Genomic DNA, 21,151 nt, shown 5'->3' on the forward strand with positions numbered 1-21,151 from the left:
CAAACAAGAAGAACTTGCCCTGAACATAAAATGTAGAAATAGATTTGGCATGTTTTCTAAATGGAAAATATTTCTTGTATCACCAGAAATTATTTTCCCACAGGTTTGTGCTACATCAAAATACTGAAGTTGCCTGAAGATACCCCATTCTTTAATCTTGTTGTGGGATAGAAACCACTTTTTTGTAGCAAAGAAAATATAAAAACCTCCTAATGTTTGAACTACCTCAAAACATCCCCAACCTGAGAATGTTAAGATAGATTTAAAAAATAAAAAAATAACTACTGAGAAATGTTATAAAAAAAATCTGGTCATCAAAATGCATAATTTTTGGCTATGAAGTCAATACTTATTTACATAATTACATAAGTAATTATGTATAAAAAAAGGGCAATAAAAGAAATTCCTTCAAATTTCCCCTTTGCGAGTTTGAACTGATTAATTCTATACAATAATCCTTTGGTGACTCCTTTGTGAATTAGTAAATGACAATGTATTCATCTGAAGGATTTTAGTGATTTTTGAAGTTTAAAAAAAAGAGGGATTTAATTTAAAAAAATGACACTTGCAGACTGCCGACCATGAAATTTCTTCTAATATTTGTCTTGTTTTATCTTCAGTTTTCCCAGATTTTCTCAAGGCAATCCCAGTGAGCATCCACGTCAATGTCATTCTCTTCTCGACAATTCTTACTCTTTTAACCACGGTGGGGACAGCGTTCTTCATGTACAATGCTTTCGGCAAGCCCTTCGAAACTCTGCATGGTCCACTAGGGCTATATCTCTTGAGCTTCATTTCAGGTAAGTAAGAAATTCTACCTCTGAAGATAAATGTGCTTTTCAATGTGTCCAAAGACAGGTCCACCTAGATATAAAGTTAGATATATGTACATAAATGTTTCACTATAGCTTTGTATATGATAGCAAAAACTAGGGGGAACCATAATTATTCAGCATTAGAGAATTTAATAAATACACTGTGGTAGTCCATAGAAATGAATATTATGCTGACATTAAATTATATTTTTGAAGAAGATGTCATAAAAAGATAAATGCTTATATCAAAAGGTTAAGTGGAAAAAGCAGCATACAAGATTTTCCAAACATTATGAACCAAATTTATTATATATAAATGTACAGAAATAATATACATATAAAATAATATATATTATTATATTGCTGTTGTTGTCATTTCTGTGTGCTGTCGAGTTGATTCCAACTCATAGTGACCCTACAGGATAGAGTAGAACTGGGTTACCAAGGAGCAGCTGGTGGATTCACCACCAGGGCTCCACATCCATATATAGAGAGAACATATATATACTATATTTAATACGTACGCTAATATAATAATGGAGCCCTGGTGCCGAAGTGGTTAAGAGCCCAGGCTGCTAACCAAAATGTCGGCAGCTTGAATCCACTGGTCGCTCCTTGGAAACCCTATGGGGCAGTTCTACTCATCCTATAGGGTCGCTATAGGGTCACTATGAGTCAGAATCGACTTGATGGCAATGATTTTTTATTTATATAGATAGAAAGATAGATGATAGATAGATAGATAGATGATAGATAGATGATAGATAGATAGATAGATAGATAGATAGATAGATAGATAGATAGATAGATGATAGATAGATCGAGTCTAGATCGAGTCGATTCCGACTCATAGCAACCCTATAGGACAGAGTAGAACTGCCCCATAGAGTTTCCAAGGAGCGCCTGGCAGATTCAAGCTGCCTACCTCTTGGTTAGCAGCTGTAGCACTTAACTACTATGCCACCAGGGTTTCCCAGGTACATATGTAGCTCATATATAGCTTGGCTGTTAATCAAAAGTTCGGCAGTTCAAGTCTAAGATTCAATCTCCTGTGAAGGTCCAGATTACAAGTGGGTGTTGTGATTACTTCCCCTAAAACCAAAACCAAACTGGTAGATCTGGGTGGTGTGCTATTTTAATGAAGGCCATGGAATCAGTCAGGGTCCATCCAGAAAACATAATGCACACTCTTTTAACAGGAGGAATATAACGTAGGCAGAGGTTCTGAAAGCGTGGTCTCCAGACCAGCAGCATCTGGGAACTTCATAGAGAGGCTAATTCTCAGGCCCCATTCTAAACCTGGAATTCCTACGTAGTGCAAATGGTCAATGCACTTGGCTGATAACCAAAAAGCTGGGAGTTCAAGTCCACCCAGAGGTATCTTGGTAGAGAGACCTGGTGATCTACTTCTAAAAACTCAGCCATTAAATCCCCATGGAGCACCGTTCTACTCTGACAGACTTTGGGTCGCCATGACTCAGAGTCAACTCCAGAGCAACTGGTTTACCATGTCGTTAGGTGCTGCTAGTTGGTTCCGACTCATAACAACCCTCTGTGCAAAAGAACGAAACACTGCCTGGTCCTGGGCCATCCTCACAATCACGGCTATGCTTGAGCCCATTGTTGCAGCCACTGTGGCAATCCATCTCACTGAGGTCTTCTCTTTTTCACTGACCCTCTACTTTACCAAGCATGATGTCCTTCTCCAGGGACTGATCCCTCCTGATAATCTGTCCAAAGTGTGTGAGACAAAGTCTCACCGTCCTTGCTTCTTCTAGAGCATTCTGGCTGTACTTCTTCCAAGACAGATTTGTTGGTTCTTCTGCCGTCCGTGGTATATTCAATATTCTTCGCCAACACGATAATTCAAAAGGCTCAATTCTTCTTAACCCTACACCTACTAAATCACAGACTCTCTACTGGAAAGGTGAGCAATGCCTCCAGGTGATTCCGGTGCACACACAAGCCTGAGAGCCAGTGTTATAAGGACCTGATTAAATAGGCTTCGGGGGACTGAAAAAGAAAAAAAACAAAAAGGAGACTCTGAGGTAACCTAAAGATGGTTAATTACAGAAAGTAGCTACCATCCCTAGGGTTTGGGGAACAAGGGGAAGACTTTGGGGTTACCAGAAAATAAAAGCTTGAGGATAGGCCCCAGGAGGCTGGGTCCTAGGCCTTTGAGGAGAGGGCACTGTCCACTCCTGTGGGTGCCTCTGAGGGATGTGAGGCAGTCCTCAGAGGAGATGGAAACTTCCCTGCTGCTGCTGGGGAGAAGTGCCACCCTGGCAACGCTGCCAGGAAGAGCAAGCCAGGTGGAGGGAACCAGTCCGTTCTTCCCACCCCTGATGGGAAGAAGCTGACAAAGCAGAACCAGAGTTTGCAGTCTTCACCCAGCAACACCAAGCAGAGAAAAGAAGAGTGGGTTTGGAGCTAAGAGACAGCGGCTTATTAACTGACACGGCTATGGAACCTTCCCTTTGTGAATGAAATGCGGAAGAATGGCCCATTTGGAAGACAAGTTATTTGACAGTCCTAATGGACGAGCAAACTAAGGGTATTTGAAAAATAAAATGACTCAGAGAATGCAGAATTTCACCCAAGTCCCAGATCTGATCTCGGTCTTTGGCCAAACCTGACGAAAGGAGAACCTGAGGACACGAGCATAAGCAGAAACAAACAGACCCTGTGCTCCCAGGATCTCATTCATTTCTGAGCTCATTCCAAAAGCAGGTGTGCAATAAAGGTTTGTGGTGAGGGAAGGAAGAGAAGGAGAGAAAGGAAGGGAAGAAGCCCGCTCCAGATCCCTGTCTTGATGAGGACGAAAGCCCAGTATTTCCAGGTCACCCAGTTTGTTTGTTTTTTAAGCCTCAAAACCTTATTTTTAAATACCAAAAATTTTAATTAAAAAAAAAAAAAAAAACTGTGTATGACCCACAGGCATATTTGAGGGTCAGATAGACTGGGAGTTTGTGTTTTCTGGGAATGTATTGGTCACCCCTGAATCACAGACAATCTCATTTCCCTTAAATCCAGAGTAACCAGAAGCCCTAGAGTTTTTGGAAATGTTTATCTAACATTGCAACATGCCTGTGGACCCTGATTGTGGAAAAAGGGAGATTTTAGAGCCCTTATCACATTTTTCTTTTTTTTATCACAGAAAAGCAAAAACCAAACCCATTGTTGTCAAGTCGATTCCGATTCATGAAGACTCTCTGTGTTACAGAATAGAGCTTCTCCATAGGCCTCTCTTCTGTGGAGTTGCCGCGTGGGGTGGAACAGCCAGCCTTTGGGTTAGCAGCCAGTCACAAACCACTTATGCCACCCAGGGACATTTACAGTCTAAATAGGAGTCAATCAATCAGATAGACCAGAAGACTGCATTAGAAGGGTCCTCTATTTCAGGTGTAAATTATATTCCACTAAGAAACCCCAGGGGCAGCTCTCTTCCACTGGGTCCCTTCCCCTGTTTCTCTCACCTGCGTGTACTGCCCAGGTGGACTCACTCAGTCTCAAAGGAACCCTTTCCCCCTTGGACTTCCTTTCTACACCTCCCAGGCTCCCCAGGATTCCCCTGTCCCTTGTGCTGTTGTCATTCCAGAGGCCATTTCTTCTGGCATCCTAAAGCATGAACAAGGGGAAGAGGGGTAACAAGGTCTTCCCACTTGGCTATCCAGAATCTTCCGCACTGTGCAGAGACACAATACCGTGGGCATCTCCTTATGTCCCCTGGTTTGGTGTGTGCCACCCTGGAGGTGGAAACGGAAAGAGAACAACTCCTCGGACCCGCCCAGCAATAGCTTCCATCACCTCAGATTGCTCATGCTGATGACTTAATATCCTGTTGCTCCCTGGAACAGACATTCCTTCTCTTCTTATAGCCTTCAAAACCCAAAAAATTAGCTCATGTTCCCCAGCCTTCTTCACATAACATTTGCTCTTTCTCATCTTGTTATTTATAACCTGGCCCTGAGAAGTCTTTTCTGTAAATCAGGGCTATATTAGGACCTTACTGGTCCCCCAGCTTATTCTGGGCAGTCGTTCTCTTCCCAGACCGTACATTAGAATCTCCCCATCTTATTCTGGGCAGTCGTTCTCTTCCCAGACCGTACATTAGAATAACAGGAGAAGGTTTCTAAAACTTCTGAAGCCAGGTCCTGCACCACACTTATACAATTGGAGTGTCTGGAAGTGAGGCCTGGCCACTGATATTTTTTAAAAGCTCTCTCAAGTGATCCTAATGGGCGGCCAGTGTTGAGAACCCCTGACAGAGGAGTGTCTGTTTTATTCATTCAACAAACATTGATTGAGTGTCCACTATGTGCCAACCATAATGACAGGCACTGGTGATGCCACATGATTCAGGTACCCAAATCATGGCCTTCATGGAGCTTACAACCTAGTAGGAGAGTTAAAAAAAAAAAAAGTATACATAAATAATTGAATAATGAAAAAGTGCAATAATTGCAGTAGAAATGATAAACAGTGCTGCAAGAGAGAATGATGGGGAGGAGGGTCGAGTTTTGATATGATATTCAGGGAAGGTTATTCCTAGTATCTGAGTTTGAAAGACAAAAAGGAACCTCCCTTCAGAAATAGCATTTCAAGTGGAGAAGACAGCAGACATGAGGGCTCTAGGGAAATAGGTTGGCTTCCTATAGGAACTGAAAGAAAGCCAGGGGGCAGACTAAACCAAACCCACCGTCATTGAGTCGATTCTGACACAAGGCAGTTAACCTCTACAGAAGCAGATTGCCACATCTTTCTCCCTTGGAGCCACTGGCGGTTTCAAACCACTGACCTTTTGGTTAGCAGTCGATCACTTTCGCCACTGTGCCACTGAGGGATAGACAATGAGGAGAAAATGGCAAAAAAAGAGAGATTGGTTGAAGCCAGTTAATGCAGGACCTCAAAAGCCATGGTAAGGTGTTTGAAACTGATTCTAATTGCAGTGACAAGCTTTTGAAAGCCTTTAAGATGCCTGCTAGCTGATTTACCTTTTTAAAAGTCTGGTGAAAGACCAGGTTGTTAAATAGGAGATGGAGAGAGATGAGTGGATTCCAGAAACATTCTGAAAGTGGATCCAGAGTGTCTTGTAGGTAGCCTATGGAATGAGTGGACGGTGGTAACATTGACCAAGATGCAGAAGACCAGGGGAGGAACAGGCTGATGGTTCAGGCCAAGAGAGAGGTGGGGAGAGGAGCTTAGCCCTAAAATTCAAGTGTTCTATTTGAGGCATGTCAAGTTTTTGATGCTATGAAATGTCCAAGTGCAGATGTCAAGTAGACGGTTGGATATATGAGTCTGGATCTCAGGGAGAAGGTCTAGATGAAAGACATAAATTTAACAGTTGCCAGGATATAGAATTTAGAGTAATGAAAATGGAGGAGATCACCTAGGGAGAGAATGCAGATAGAGAAAAATTTGGCGAGCACCAATCCCTGTAGAGCACCATCAGTTAATTTTGGGGTTGAGGGACTGAGGACGAGGAGCCAGCAAAGGAGACTGACCGGGAGTGTCCAGAAAGGAAAAAGTAAAACCAGGAGGCTGTGGTGTTCCAAAGGCTAGGAGAGGGGGATGTTTCAAAAGTACAGGTCAACAGTGAGCTTTTAAAAAGGTAGCCACCCCACATAAACCAGAGACTCCATCATCCTGAGACTGGAAAAACTAGATGGTGTCTGGCTACCATCAATGACTGCCCTGATAGGGAACACAATGAAGCAGGAGAAAAGTGGGGTACAGAACTGAAATTCCAGTAAAAAGACCAGACTTAATGGTCTGACTGAGACTAGAGGGACACCGGAGGACTTGGACTCAGGACTCTCTGTTAGCCCAAAACTAAAACCATTCTCGAAGCCAACTCTTCAGACAAAGATTGGACTGGAGTATAAGACATAAAATGAGTCTGGTGAAGAGTGTGCTTCTTAGCTCAAGTAGACACATGAGACTGTGTGGCCAGCTCCTGTCTGGAGGCAAGATGAGAAGGCAGAGGGGGACAGGAGCTGGTTGAATGGACATGGGGAATACAGGGTGGAGAGGAGAAGTGTGATGTCACATTGGGGGGAGAGCAGCTAGGGTCACATAACAATGTGTGTGTAAGTTTTTGTATGAGAAACTGACTTGAATTGTAAACTTTCACTTAAAGCACAATTAAAAAAAAAAAAAAAAGGCGGCCACCTGTGAGAGTAAGTGGAGGAGAGGGAGGGTAGCAGGAGAAGACAGCATGAGGCTAATTAGACAAAAAACACCTCCCTCAAGGATTACAGCACAGTGAAAGAGAGAGACGTACACAAATACATCGAGGAGGTGGAGGAAGACAGGAAGTCAGAGGAGAGTGAGCTGAGCGTAGAGTGACTGGGCCTATTGTAACAAATTGGAGCACTGGTATTTGAGTGTATGTCTTTCATATATTCTGTCGTAGAATTAAGAAGCCCTGGTAGCACAGTGCTTAAAGCAAACCAAAAGGTCAGTGGTTTGAGCCCACCAGCTGCTCCAGGGGAGAAAGATGTGTCAGTCTGCTTCCATAAAGATTGTTGTTGTTGTTAGGTGCTGTCGAGTCGGTTCTGACTCATAGCGAGCCTATGCAAGACAGAACGAAACACTGCCCGGTCCTGCGCCATCCTTACAATCGTTGTTATGCTTGAGCTCATTATTGCAGCCACTGTGTCAATCCCCCTCGCTGAGGTTACAGCCTTGGAAACTCTATGGGCAGTTCTACTCTCTCCTTTACGGTCTCTATAAGTTGGATTCGACTTTACAGCAGTGGGTTTGGTTTGGTGCTAGAGGTTTTCCAGTTGGTGGCAGAATACCTGCCATGGATTGAATCGTGTCCCCCCCAAAGTATGTGTCAACTTGGTTAGGCCATGATTCCCAGTGTGGTTGTCCTCCATTTTGTGATTGTAATTTTCCTGTGTGTTGTAAATCCTAATCTCCACCTGTGGTTAATGAGGCAAGATTAGATTAGGATGGGATGTAACACCCTTGCTCAGGTCACATCTCTGATCCAATGCAAAGGGAGTTTCCCTGGAGTATGGCCTACACCACCTTCTTTCTTACAAGAGATTAAAGGGAAGTGAGCAGAGAGTGGGAACCTCATACCACCAAGAAACAAGAGCCAGGAAAATAGTGTGTTCTTTAGACCCGGGGTCCCTGTGCTGAGAAGCTCCTCGACCAGGGAAAGGTGGATGACAAGGACCTTCCCCCAGAGTCAACAGAAAGAGAAAGCCTTCCCCTGGAGCTGGTGCCCTGAATTCGGACTTCTAGGCTCCTAGACTGTGAGAAACTAAATATGCCTTTGTTAAAGCCATCCCCCTGTAGTGTTTCTGTTATAGCAGCACTAGGTGACTGAGACAACACCCTACTCAGGTCTTCATGGAAAAGAGAGCAGGCCAGGTAGAAAGATTGCCATGGATCAAAGGTAGAACCTCCAAGGTGGTTCAGTGACTACTCGAGGATGACATGAAATGTATTGGCTCAGGATTTGGGAGGTGACGAAAACCACCAAAATGTGGGCTTATTGCAGATTGTATTTATTACGTCTTGTCTTACACATAGCATCGTGTTATGAGTTATACCAAGGAAGGCAAACAAGCATAATTGCTGCCTTTCTTTAAAAAGGGGACGCTCCTGGCATGGGCCTAATTAATTATGATAATTACGACTATGGCATGGAACATAAATAAGCACAGCCATGCATGAAACGTGAAGACAGGGAAAATAAAGAGCAGTACAAAAATAAAAGAATGCTTACAACATGTATCAGTTTCAGTATGAATAATATCTGGCATCTGAAATATGTCTGGGGCACATTATTCTACAGTTGGTGGGGAAAAAAATCTGCATCTTGTTTCCATTCAATCTTTATGAAGGAGCTGGTGTCCAGGAGCCCGAGAAAGACATAGAGGATGTCCACCCAGCAACAGCAGAGCCTGAAAGAGGATAAAGATTGGTGGTAGGAAAAGTCAGCCACAAAAATATTCTACAAGACTCCCAGCATAGACCTTAAACAGGAGGCCAGAGAAGGAAAAGAAAAAGAAATGTCAGATAGCCCATGATGGCTGTGGGCAAGGGGATTCCATTTCCAATGCAGGGAGGCTGCTGAAGGGGCAGAGTGGAGAGGATTGACTTCAGGTCACTCATATCAAGCTTATGATGGGGGGACCGCGTTTAACGCACCTTGTATGGGGCCCACCTGTGGCCTTGTGCAATGAGATGCTCCATCTTGTTCTATGACAATTGCAAAGACACGCCTGGCCTATTGAGAATGTGACGTGTGTCCTCCCTTCTGTACTGAGAGCCAAAGCGCAAGTCCCTGTTATGGCCTCCTGGGCACCCCATAATGTGTCCACCCCAGAAGCACATGACTGCTCACCTCGCACGACGCTTTGCCTTGCTCTCTTCCTCTCCTCACTTGAATCACCTGACTCCTTTGCATTCGTTGCTCCCTGAGCCTGTAATGCCCTGCCACCCCAAAGCCCACCCTCTCACTTCCTCACTTCTTTCAAGATGTACTGAAATGGCATCTCTCCCCCAACATGTTTTATCCCCCTCTCCTGTTTTATTTTATTTTCCTTAATATTCGTCACATTCTGGTAATCTGTGTTGTTGTTAGGTGGCTGCTGGGTTGATATGGACTCACGGTGACCCCATGTGTGCGGAGCAGAATGGCTCTATAGAGTTTTCAAGGCTGTGACTTTTCAGAAGCAGCTCCTGTCTCCCAAGGCACCTCTGGGTGGCTTTGAACTGCCAACCTTCCAGCTAGGAGTCTAGCACTTAACCGTTTGCGCCATCCAGGGACTCCTTGATAAACTGTTATTATCTCTCTCTCCACCTCTTCTACCACTGAGAGCTTCTTGGAAAAAAAAAAAAAAGGAAGAAATTTTTATTTGTTTGGTTCAGTGCTGTATCCTTGGTGCCCAGAACAATGCGGTAAGGATCCAGTACAGATTTGTTGAAGAAGTAAACGAAAGAGAAGTGTTGCTGCAGATTTCCCAGTAACAAATGTCATCTTTCTTTTCTGAAGCCAAGTTCATATTAGATAAATGTTTCTTCTTTGTGTTAATCGCACTTCTCAATATCATGGCATTTGTAAAAGTCCAGCTGGATGTGGGCTCTTCAACGCTCCGTTGCAGAAGACAGAGAAAGGTTAAACCCAACCGACGTCATTCTTTGTCCACACCTACTCTTTGGCAGCATCACCAAATTGCTCCCGATCATGACCTCAGAATCTACTCTTAGGATTAACCTGCTTTCCTTGTCCCCTTGCCCCCTTTTTGGCTGGTAGCCATCAGTCTTGAAGCATTGTGGAGCCAGACAGCTTCATTTTGGTGGAGAAATCACTGCTGGTGACCTTGCCTTCGATTACTGACTTTCTAGCAAGATGGCATAATTTCAGAGAAAATCAGTAACTCCACCTGCAGAATTATGGTTTTTCCACTCCATTTATCATCTCTCAAGACCCCTAAAGAAGGAAATTATCAATTTATCATTCTGTATAGAGAACAGAATGCCTTTAATATTGGTCACCTATATAAGAATTTAAAGATGACTCATTAGCTTTCTGGAAATGTTAGCCATTGCCTTAAAGAAATTGAAGTTCTTATTTATTATTTCCTGATGTATAATCTTAGCAATAGTTGGAGATCATTTCAGAGATTTCTTCCCCTTTGAGGAAATCCACACCACCATGGACTCCCACAGACCTTGGCAGGGTGTCCCTAGCCCTAAAAGCATAGTTATCTTCAGGGTCAGCCAGGGATGAAGAGGCATGTCTCTTGTTGGCTGTGACCTACATTTCCATATCACAAGGACTGGAGGAGAGAGACACCCATTTTGCAGGCACAGACAGCTACCAGTGAAGAGCCATGAGTGTCCAAGGAGCAGCTGGTGGATTCGAGCTGCCAACCTTTTGGTTAGCAGCCACGCTCTTAATCACTAAACCACTAGGGTTCTGCACAGTGTCTAGCACATTACAAATGTTTGTTAATTTACCAATCATTCATGCCGTGACAACCCTATAACTCAGCTACCCCTTTCAGTCTGAAATTAACTCACTAATCAAAGTCATTAATTAAAAAAAAAAAAAAAAGAACTACAGCACCGGCCAGATGGGGAAATCAGACAGATGAAAAGAAAATGGCTGTAGGCCTTCAAGTAAGACACTGGACAGCAAAACCTAGGTCCTGTGCCGGGCTAGATGTCCCTGGGCGGTACAAATGGTTAGCATACTTGGCTGCTAACTGAAAGGTTGGAGTTTCGAGTCTACCCAGAGAGGTCCCAGAAGGAAGGCCTGGTGATCCACTTCTGAAAACATCGGCCACTGAAAACCCTACGAAGCACAGTTTTAAGCTGACACACATTGGGTCACCATGAGTTGGAACTGACTTGATAGCAGTTGGTGTTTTTTGGTGCCTGGTTATATTCCAGCTTAATTCTAGCTTGAGCAAGTGTTGGCAGACTCTCCAAATCCTAGTTTATTCTAACCCTTCTTGTGAGCAGAAGCTGTGTGGTCAGATGGACAGACATGCGGGGAATCTGTCCCAATGGCCCCAGCTGAGTTTGGGCTGTTGGAGTACGTGGCTAAGTGTGAGAAGGAGGGGAGGATGCAGCCCTGCTCCTAACATTGGTGAGGCCTGGGGCAAGAGAACAAGTGCAAGTCTGTGTACCACGAGTCTAAATATTTAAAATAAAACCTGTTCTACCCTCCTATCTGGAACCCTGGTGGTACAGTGGTTAAGAACTAAGCTGCTAACCAAAAGGTTGGCAGTTCACATCCACCAGCCGCTCCTTGGAAACCCTGTGGGGTGGTTCTACTCTGTTCTATAGGGTCACTATGAGTCGGAATTGCTTTGTTTTGTTTTTCCCTTATCCTCCTATCTTGACAAACATCCCTCCATAATCTCCTGGAAAACCAGATTCAAATTTAGAATTCTTGAGCCCTAGGAATCCTTAGAAGTGAGAATAGTGAGACTTTGTCTTGTTTTCTTAGGACACATCATCAAGAAACACCATTCAGTAGAAAAGTGCATCCTGTCTGGTTAAGTAGAGGGTCAACAAAAATCCAGGAAACATTCCATGAGATGGAATGACATGGTGGCTGCAACAATGGGCTCAAACATACCCACAATTGTGAGGATAGCACAGGACTTGGGAATGTTTTGTTCTATTATACATAATGTCATCGTGACTTGTAGCTTATTCGACAGCACCTAACCACAATGAGACTTCTATACCTGAATGTAGTGACAGTAGGAGAGCGGCCCCTGTCCTGTCCACTTCTCTTCCCATGCCTGATCCCATCCCACACAGGAAAGGGACTCGAGCGAATGCTTCACTGCGTACTTGAGCTCTGACCACACCCCCCCCAACAACCCCTCAGGCCTCAGGACTGCTCAATATCAGCCATACAGTCTACCCTTAGGAAGGCCGACCCAGAGAAGATGCCTGTGCGGGCCCTGGAAACTGGCTCAGGTCTGTTTGGGCAGGGAATTCCAGGGTCCTAGGAGCAAGGCATAGAACTCAGGTCAGGGAGTCTAGATGGGCACCTCCCACTGGCCTCAGGATTCCTCACCTCATGGGTAGGGACTTCTGCAGAAGAGGACGAGACAGGGCCCTCTAGATGTGGGACCCCAGGCAGGAACCCCTTTTGCCCGCGTCTAAGGGCAGTGCTAGAAAGGTACCATACCCTGTCTTCAAAGACGCTCCCATCCAGGCCACCAAAGGAAACTCTTCGTGTGTGTATTTTAGCCCATGAGTCACAATAGTGATCCTTGTGCCATGTTCCTTTTGGGGCCATGGACAAATAGAAGCAAAAACATCCCAAATACACATGGAGTTTTTCTCCCTCCATGTCTTTGAGTGGCCAGTGGAGGTTTGTCTGAGACTCAGGCTAGGTTTCTGTGCCCTTACTCTGTAGTGACAAAGTTGACCTCACAGTCAATCCCAGAATCCAGGCAGAACCTCAACCCATCCTCTCAGCTACTACCTGGATCACTCTGTCTCTGGAGCTTGCCTGCTTGAAATATCAGGTAGAGCAAAAGGCTTTATGTCTTAAGATACCACAGCAACTTCGACTTTAGGAATCTGAAATGCAGGCTCACTGTGCTGCTGTCTTCTTAACAGAATATACCTGATTCCCACTCACATCGACCCCACAGGACAGAGTAGAACTGCCCCATAGGGCTTCCAGGGAGCAGCTGGTAGTTTCAAACTGCTGACCTTTTGGTTAGCAGCACTTAACCATTACACCACAAGAGTAGTACCTTTAAAATATTTAATAGCTTAAGCAGGAAACCAAGCTTGAATTTTCCTTTCAAGAGCTAAAGAAATACCAGCGTTTCACTTCTGCCTGAAATTCACCATCCCCGCAGACAAAGAAGGACCTTATGGTAAAAGCAATGGCATTTTCTCCACAATTTTCAAATCAAAGGTAAAAAGAAAACAGCATTGCAGCCTTTTGTAAGCATCTGACAATAAAGGAATAATACGGTTTTGCTAGGGGAGAGCTCTGGTTTTAAGCTCTTTCAGAATGCAAACATACTTAGACAAATTTTACAAAGAAATGTTCTCAACTACTGCTCTGAGGCTGGTGGGACGTGAAGCTTCAAGAAAAGTAAATCGTTTGACTGTTTGGGGATGTCTTATGATGCTGACCAAGCTGATGGGGACAGTTCTGTGCAGAACTCCAAAGCACAAGAAATGTGATTTACCTTTCTTGCTTACCCCCGCCTCGCACCCCATGTGATCCGGTCTCTACCTCTACCCCAACCCAAACCTGACCTTTGGAAAGGGAACGGGGGAGTCCTCTGCACTGTCGCTCCCATTGCCTGGAACACCCTTCCTGCACAGTCCAGCCTCCCTTTGCTTGGCTAACTTTTCCTACAGCTCTTTCCAACCTCCTCTAAGGAACCTTCCATGATGTTGCCCACCCTCTCCATAATAGCCCCCTGTTCTCCCCGTACCATTACATTGGCTGTACAGTAACTGGTTTCTAATTGTTTTATCTGTGTTCCCTAGCAGATTACACTCTCTATGAGAGCAGAAACCGTGTGCACCTTCTGTAGCGTTTGAATCTCCACCATCAACCCCGCGCTTGGCACGTAATAAGTCTAACCGAATAAATGAATGAACGAATGGATGGGAATTTAAGCCACTATGTTGCTGCTCCAGGATATTTGAATTAACTATAGTTGAAGAATAAAAGGCCCTTATCCATATTAAAAGAGTTATAAACCTAGTGGAAGAGTGTTTGCTGACACAAGGCTCTGTAATGGATTCATCTGGGTTGCCTACCTTGATGTAGTCAGTTTTGTGTGTGTGTGTCTGTGTGTGAGGTAAGACCGGTTAAGGATTATGGTAAAGACTTGCAAGAAGAAAAGAATAGATAAAACCCATAAGATAATTACCCGTTGCTAAGCATTTATATGTGTCAATTCCAATGCTAAGTGCTAATAGTGCGTTCTCTCCTTTATTCACCGTAGATGAGAAAACTGAGGCTTGGAGATTAAATTTGCCTAATTTCGTATAGTAAGTAGAGGAATCAGAGTTTGAACCCAAATTCCTTGGTCCAGGAACTCACCATTAATTATAGCTGAAGACCATCTCATCATGCTTCCCGTTGAATGGAACCCATGGTAGCCTGGGATACAACAGTAGCCTTCAAAGTCCTGTAGAGTTCTGGCCATTCACTGTGCTCCTGACTCGGCTCCTCTTGCTACCTGTCTATGCTCCCTGTGCAATCCACTCTGTTCAGGGGTCTCCCATTCACCCTTCTGTCTGAGTTGCTAGGTCTCACCCAGTACGGAGTGCCCTGTCCTGCAGAGGTCTCATTCCAGACTACAGCTGCATCAGTTAGGATTAGACTCAACTATGAGAGAGGAGCCCTGGTAGAACAGTGGTTAAGAGCTTGGCTGCTAACCAGATTGGCAGTTCAAATCCACCACCAGCTCCTTGGAAACTCTATGGGGCAGTTCTACTCTGCCCTAGGGGGTCGCTATGAGTTGGAATCGACTCTAGCGGTAATGGGTTTGGTTTAGTTTATGAGAGTGATAAACGGGAACAAAAAATAATAATAGAGGTTAAACAAAATAGTCATTTATTTTGTCTCACATAAAAGTCAAAGAGTTAAAGTCCAAGGCTAGTCTGATCGCTCAAGATATCTAGGACCCTGGCTCCTTTTTTCTTGTTTTTCCACAGTACATGGCTTCCATTTCTGAGGTTGCCTGGTCACCTGCTAGAGCTCCAGCCATTGCATTTCTATTTCGGCTACAGGAAGGGGAAAGGGGGGAAGAAAGGGCAGGCCCTCAATATATATTATTCAAGGAAATTTACTGCCTTTACGCTCAGCCACCCTCAGCTAAACAATATAGTCTTTATTCATATAGCCGCTAAACATTCTGAGTTCTGTTATAAACAAGGGGAACGCCTATTTTCTGCCCCAACACCTCAGTCATAGCTACTTTGCTCAGGTACTCCTCCAGGCAGCTGTGGCCAGCGAGTAGAGGGAGAGGAGTCCCGGGAACTCTCTGCAGGAAGCCCTGAGCTTTTCATGAGGCAGCTAGCTGTCTGACTGGCATTTATCCTGCATGGCCTGTGAGGCAGAGAAATTTGCTCCCTAGAAGCCACATCACAGCAGCAACAGCTCTGAGCCTGATTCCACTATTGCGCTTTTACGATGCCCAGCAATTCCAACGTCATATCGCTCAGAGAGAAACCTCACCCAATGTTTGTAGGATGAGCTTGATTTTGCTGTTGTTAGGTGTCGTTGAGTCAGTTCCAACTCGTAGCAACTCAACAGAATGAAACAGGATAAAACACTGCCCGACCCTGTGCCATCCTTATGATCATTGCTCTGCTGGAGCCCATTGTTGCAGCCACTGTGTCAATCCATCTTGTTGAGGCTCTTCCTCTTTTTTACTGACCTTCTACTTTACCAAGCCTGATGTCCTTCTCCAGGGACTGGTCCCTCCTGATAACATGTCCGAAGTATGTGAATTGTACCGCTTCCAAGACAGATTTGTTCGTTCTTTTGGCAGTTCATGGTGTGTTCAGTATTCTTCCCTAATGCCACAAATCAAAGGTGTCAGTTCTTCTTCTGTCTTTCTTATTCATCATCCAGCTTCCATGTGCATACGAGGTGACTGAAAATACCATGTCTTGGGTCAGGCATAGCTTAGCCCTTAAAGTGACATCTTTGCTTTTCAACACTTTGAAGAGGTCCTTTGCAGCAGATTTGCCCAATGCAATGCAACGTTTGATTTCTTGACTGCTGCTTCCGTGGGTGTTGATTGTGGATCCAAGTAAAATGAAATCCTTGACAACTTCAATCTTTTCTCCGTGTATCATGATGTTGCTTATTGGTCCAGCTGTGAGGATTTTGTTTTCTTAATCCATCTCCCTCTGAAAAAAAATTAGCCAGTGAGCTTGATTTTACACCCTCTGCCCCAAATCTTCCTCGGTGAGAGCCACAACTCAAGCACCACGTTCCATAGGTGGGAGACTGGGGCTCATGATCACACCTTTGAAACAATCTATTTCTTCAGCTTGCACACTGACCCCGTTCCCTGTCCCCTACGATCAGAAAATATTTGTCCCAAGGCATTGTTTGTCCCTTCTGTTGCAGGCTCCTGTGGCTGTCTTGTCATGATATTGTTCGCCTCCGAAGTGAAAATCCATCACCTCTCAGAGAAAATCGCAAACTATAAAGAAGGAACCTATGCCTACAAAACACAAAGCGAGAAATACACCATATCATTCTGGGTCGTTTTCATTTGCTTTTTTGTTCATGTTCTGAATGGACTCCTAATACGACTTGCTGGATTTCAGTTCCCTTTTGCTAAATCTAAAGAGACAGAGACGACGAATGTAGCTGCAGACCTAATGTACTGAAAAGCGAACATGTCTGTGATTTTCCAAGGAAGGGAGTAGGCTTACTTTGGTCACTTTTAGGTATGGATAACTTTTCTCATCCTTTTACACCACACAAACTGAAAGCACCAGAACCCTTGGTGACAATGTTTACCAGCTATGCACTAAGTAAGCAAGTAAGGAAAGCAGAAGGGAGATTGCTGAAACGTTTCACAAGGTGGGGAACTGCTTTACCCACATGGCCACAGGCAGTTGACTAGAATGGAGAAATTACTACTGGATGTACATTTCCAAGTGCCAGATGCCTGTTCCGTCAAAGAGAAAGAATAAAAAGGCATGTGGAATATATCTTTATGAAAACAGGCACTATTTCTGATAACCCACACATTGGTTGCTGCCAAGATCAGAAAACAAAGCTCAAATTGATTTAAGGCAATGGCGCATTAAATAAGCAGCTATAAAATGTACCAATGCACTTTTTTAAAAAGTTCATTTCAAGCACAGTCTCACTAACCCTGCTTGTTGGTCAAAATTTGCAAACCTCAAAAAGAAAAAAGGAGACATAACAAAACTAAGGGTATTTTCAGTCATGTATGGAAGACCCAGCTCCATTCGCACAGTACTTTCAACGGATCTAATGGCTGGGACCACTGAGGAATTATGAGCAAAGATTCTTCCCAGAAAATTTGAGGTGAAACGATTCACCGGGCGCTGTTGTTTCTAATTAGAGTATCTCAAGTGCTAATTCCCAATTCTGAAAGTTATATTCAGTTCTAAAATCACGATGGCATCACTGTGTCATCTTGATCTTTGGTCTGGCCATCATGAAGCATGACCCAAGTCAGCATTTCCTTCTCCCGAATTACCCACGTAATTGATCTGCAGCGGACCGAAGGCCACCGCTAAGCAGGCCCTTCCTCCATCCTCAACCTGCTGCCCCCAAGGAAGCGCTGAAGGAGCAGAGAATGATGAGGAGCACACCGTCAGGATCCTGGCCACAGATCTTGTGTACTTAACTCTACAAAAGGTTTGCAAGTCCTCGTTTAAAAAAAAAAAAAATTACTTTTTCCGTCTTTGAGCAATTTATGAAAACAAATGACTGTTTGGATACTTTAGGACTAATTTGCTCTGATGGTGATTTGCTGTTCACAGGCTGACATTAGGACAAACCCTTAGTGTCCAGACACTAGTCCTGTATTGGAGCCCTGGGGGTGCAGTGGTTAAGAGCTCAGCTGCTAACCAAAAGGTCAGCCATTCGAATCCACCAGCTGCTCCTTAGAAACTCTATGGGGCAGTTCTACTTTGTCCTATAGGGTCACTATGAGTTGGTACCATGTTACCTTAATTCAGGAAATACACCTGGACAATTTCTAGAAGACCACAAGCCAGTCCAGAAGGGAAGGGGATGTTTATTTCGGTGCTGGGCTGGAGCCCAGTTCGGGACGCTGGACATCTTGAACCTGGAATGGTTAATTGCAGAAATGTTAGGAACTAGGGGCGGACAAGAAGGCATAAGGACCATCGTCACCCAGCTGTGGGTAACTGGCCTGGGGTCCCAGAAACTTAGGTCCCCACTCCGCCCCCTCTCTCCTTGAAGAGGTTTGAAAAACTCTAACCCTGAGCTTTTTTCTTTAGAAAACAAGTCTCTGGTTGTTCTCTGCTCTGTAAAAAGAGAAAGCAAGCTAGGGCACAGCTGAAAATCTAATGAGGAACTAATAGGTAAACCAACAATAGTCCTTCAGTGGGAAGTAGAAGCAAGACTGTCACAGACGCCTAAAAGGTCCCTGCAAATCGTGTCACACAAAAATAAAGCCAGATACAATCTGGACGCTCAGGGCAGCGCACTTAATTGTCTGCCTGTCTTCTGTCAGATGAAACGTGCGGTCACAGTGGCCTAAGGGATCTGGCCACAATGTTCCTGCCTTGTTCTCTCTCTTTGGGAATCAAAGGCCTGGGCAGAATGGCATTCATTTTGCCCTGTGAGCCCAGTGTTCGATCTCCCTCCCCGGGTGGCAGCCAGCATTCTCACGAGGACGCAGGGCCCCCTGCTGGCTCTGGGGCACCAAACACAAAACCATGGTTGGGCATGTTTCCAAGTCCTCAACGCCTAACACCCTCAGCCTGAGGATATCAGTGCTTTTAATGCCACGGGACAGAAGAGGCCAGGAGAGTCGATGGAAGCCATCCGAAGTCCTTTTGGGGTAGATCCTCTGAAATAGAGGAAGCTTCAGAACCAAGCGAAAGCAAGGGCAGACAGGGTGGGCTACAATGAGGAGGAGGAGGCCATAACCTTGTGTGGGCTTTGCAGCTTACAAAGGCTTTTTACTCTCTGGGGAACCCTGGTGGCGTAGTGGTTAAGAGCTCGGCTTCTAACCACAAGGTCGGCATTTCAAATCCACCAGCCACTCCTTGTGGACTTGATGGTAGTGGGTTCGTTTTGGTTTTGGTTTATTCTCTGGTGTCTTCTGCTCCTGAGCAGTTGCTCTCGTGCCACTTGACAGGAGTTCAAGGCTAGTCAGTCTGGCTGGTGGCTCGCACGTGTACACAATCCCAGGGCAGTCAGGGCAGGGGACGGTGCAATTCCTCTCCTCTCCCTCCGCCCAGATGGGCAGAGGGAGGCTGGGAGGGGAGCAGAGGGGTAAGTTGTCGCCTCCTCCTGACTCTGATGCAGAGATGGTTCCACCAGCTTCCAGGGAAGGGTGAGTGGCCATTCCAGTGGTTACTCCTTCCAACCACATATCTAGCAAAACCCAAATAAACCACCAAGGGGTGGCTGCTGGAGTGGCTTGGGGGTGTGGGGGACTAATCTCCCTTACTTTTCCTCAACCTCTCCCCTTCCTGTAAGATCCAGTTTAGATAAAAACAGTGCATTTGTTATAGAAATGCAGCTTCAAGACAAGTCTCGAGCCATCTGCCTCATTTTTCTAACTGCCTTGCTGCTCCTGAACCTTTTCGTTTAAATATTCTGAAACCTCTGCTTCTTCGATGCTCTGTGTTTGATCTGGTGATACATGCATTTTCCACCTCCTTCAATGGGACGGAAACCCTGGTGGCGTAGTGGCTAAGTGCTATGGCTGTTAACCAAAAGGTCGGTAGTTCGAATCCACCAGGCGCTCCTTGGAAACTCTATGGGGCGGTTCTACTCTGTCCTGTAGGGTCACTATGAGTCAGGATCGACTCGATGGCAGTGGGTTTTGGGTTTCACTGGGACGGTAGGTCACAACTCAGGGCTGGTAGCTGGTTTGGCAGATGGGCCACCTCCCCCAAGTGACAAGGGGCAGAGCAAGTCTGGTCAATTTAGAGAAGAAGGCATCTGCTCTTGGAAACTAAAAGGCAGAGAGAAGGACTGGGCAGGTCTGGGGCCCTGGCTTCTGGGCTGAATTTCCCACTGGGAAAAAGACCTCTTGCTCTTAAAAAACACTAATGTAAGTGGAACTGGATTATATTTAGATTGGCAGACTTTGCATTCTCCCCACCTAGGTAACCACACACACCTGCAGATGTCACAACCCAGAGATGGGACTCACTGGCCTATTTGGAAAGGTCAAAGGAGCCAAAGGCCAACTGGATAACCCAAATCAGAAATCTCTAGTGAGTCACCTCTGCCAGTCCTAGTGGACAGGAGCAGACAATGGGTGTAGATGCCCAGGGGCTATATTTATAGTGCTGTGAAAGCCACTCAGAAATTAAAAGACAAATGTCCTAAGAGATTGTGCTCCTTTGCTAGAATCTCGGTCTGAGACATTCCAACCCACTCTAAAAATGGACAGAATGACTTGCAAGGTCGGTGTATTCCTCCCTGGAGAAGGTCCACTCTGTCTGCGATTATTAAATTCGATTCCAGAAGAGAGTGGAGATTCAGGGGCTCCCAACAGGCTTTGTCTCCTCTCTCTTTCAACCTGGTTTGTGTAAGCATGCATGGAGGTGGTGTCTCAGGCCCCCAAGTAATTCAAGCTTGTTTCCTTCCAGAAACATGCAGCTCACGCTGTCATTGCAAACTGGCCTGGTTCCAGTTTATCAGGGACTTCACCTATGCAAAAAAGTGTATGGTACCTAATTCAGTTCAGAGGTATGGATATCAGGATGCCGCAGCTGAATGGTCTGCGCTTAAATTGCTCTGCTTCCTTTTAGCCAGGATTCATGAATAGTGTGCCTTAACATGGGGGAGGAGGGCTATGCATCTCAGCTTAGAGACCTGGGGAAAAATGGAGCAAGGCTGCGTCCCCAGATACACAGGCCCAAGAAGCTGGTTCTACACCTTCACTCGCTGCCACATAGGGGCTCCCCTCGCCCTGCCCCTTCACTGTCACCCTTTGCCCACTGTGGCAGACACGATGTTATGTGTCCCTACCAAGTTTCCTTGGCTAGTACACGGCTGTAAACTACATTGCCCACCCTTCCCTGCAGTCAGGTGTGAGTCTGGACCAATGGCTTGTGGGCTGAAGTGATGTACGCCACCTCCAGGCTCTGAAAAA

At 45.2% G+C, this 21,151-nt stretch overlaps 1 protein-coding gene across 2 annotated transcripts in view; it reads left to right on the top strand.

Moving 5' to 3' along the window:
- Positions 1–16,697, top strand: part of CLRN1 (clarin 1) — a 38,426-nt gene extending 21,729 nt beyond the window's left edge. Inside the window, exons 2-4 of one of the 2 annotated variants that reach the window (XM_049867854.1) lie at positions 621–804; positions 2,275–2,309; positions 16,432–16,697. In XM_049867854.1, the coding sequence (XP_049723811.1) occupies positions 621–804; positions 2,275–2,309; positions 16,432–16,697 (485 nt within the window). The remainder of the gene's footprint in view (positions 1–620; positions 805–2,274; positions 2,310–16,431) is intronic. The other variant, XM_049867855.1, reaches the window with a different exon arrangement.
- The last annotated feature ends 4,454 nt before the right edge of the window (positions 16,698–21,151 follow it).

Source organism: Elephas maximus, chromosome 23 (assembly GCF_024166365.1).
Source record: "Elephas maximus indicus isolate mEleMax1 chromosome 23, mEleMax1 primary haplotype, whole genome shotgun sequence".
Taxonomy (NCBI): domain Eukaryota; kingdom Metazoa; phylum Chordata; class Mammalia; order Proboscidea; family Elephantidae; genus Elephas; species Elephas maximus.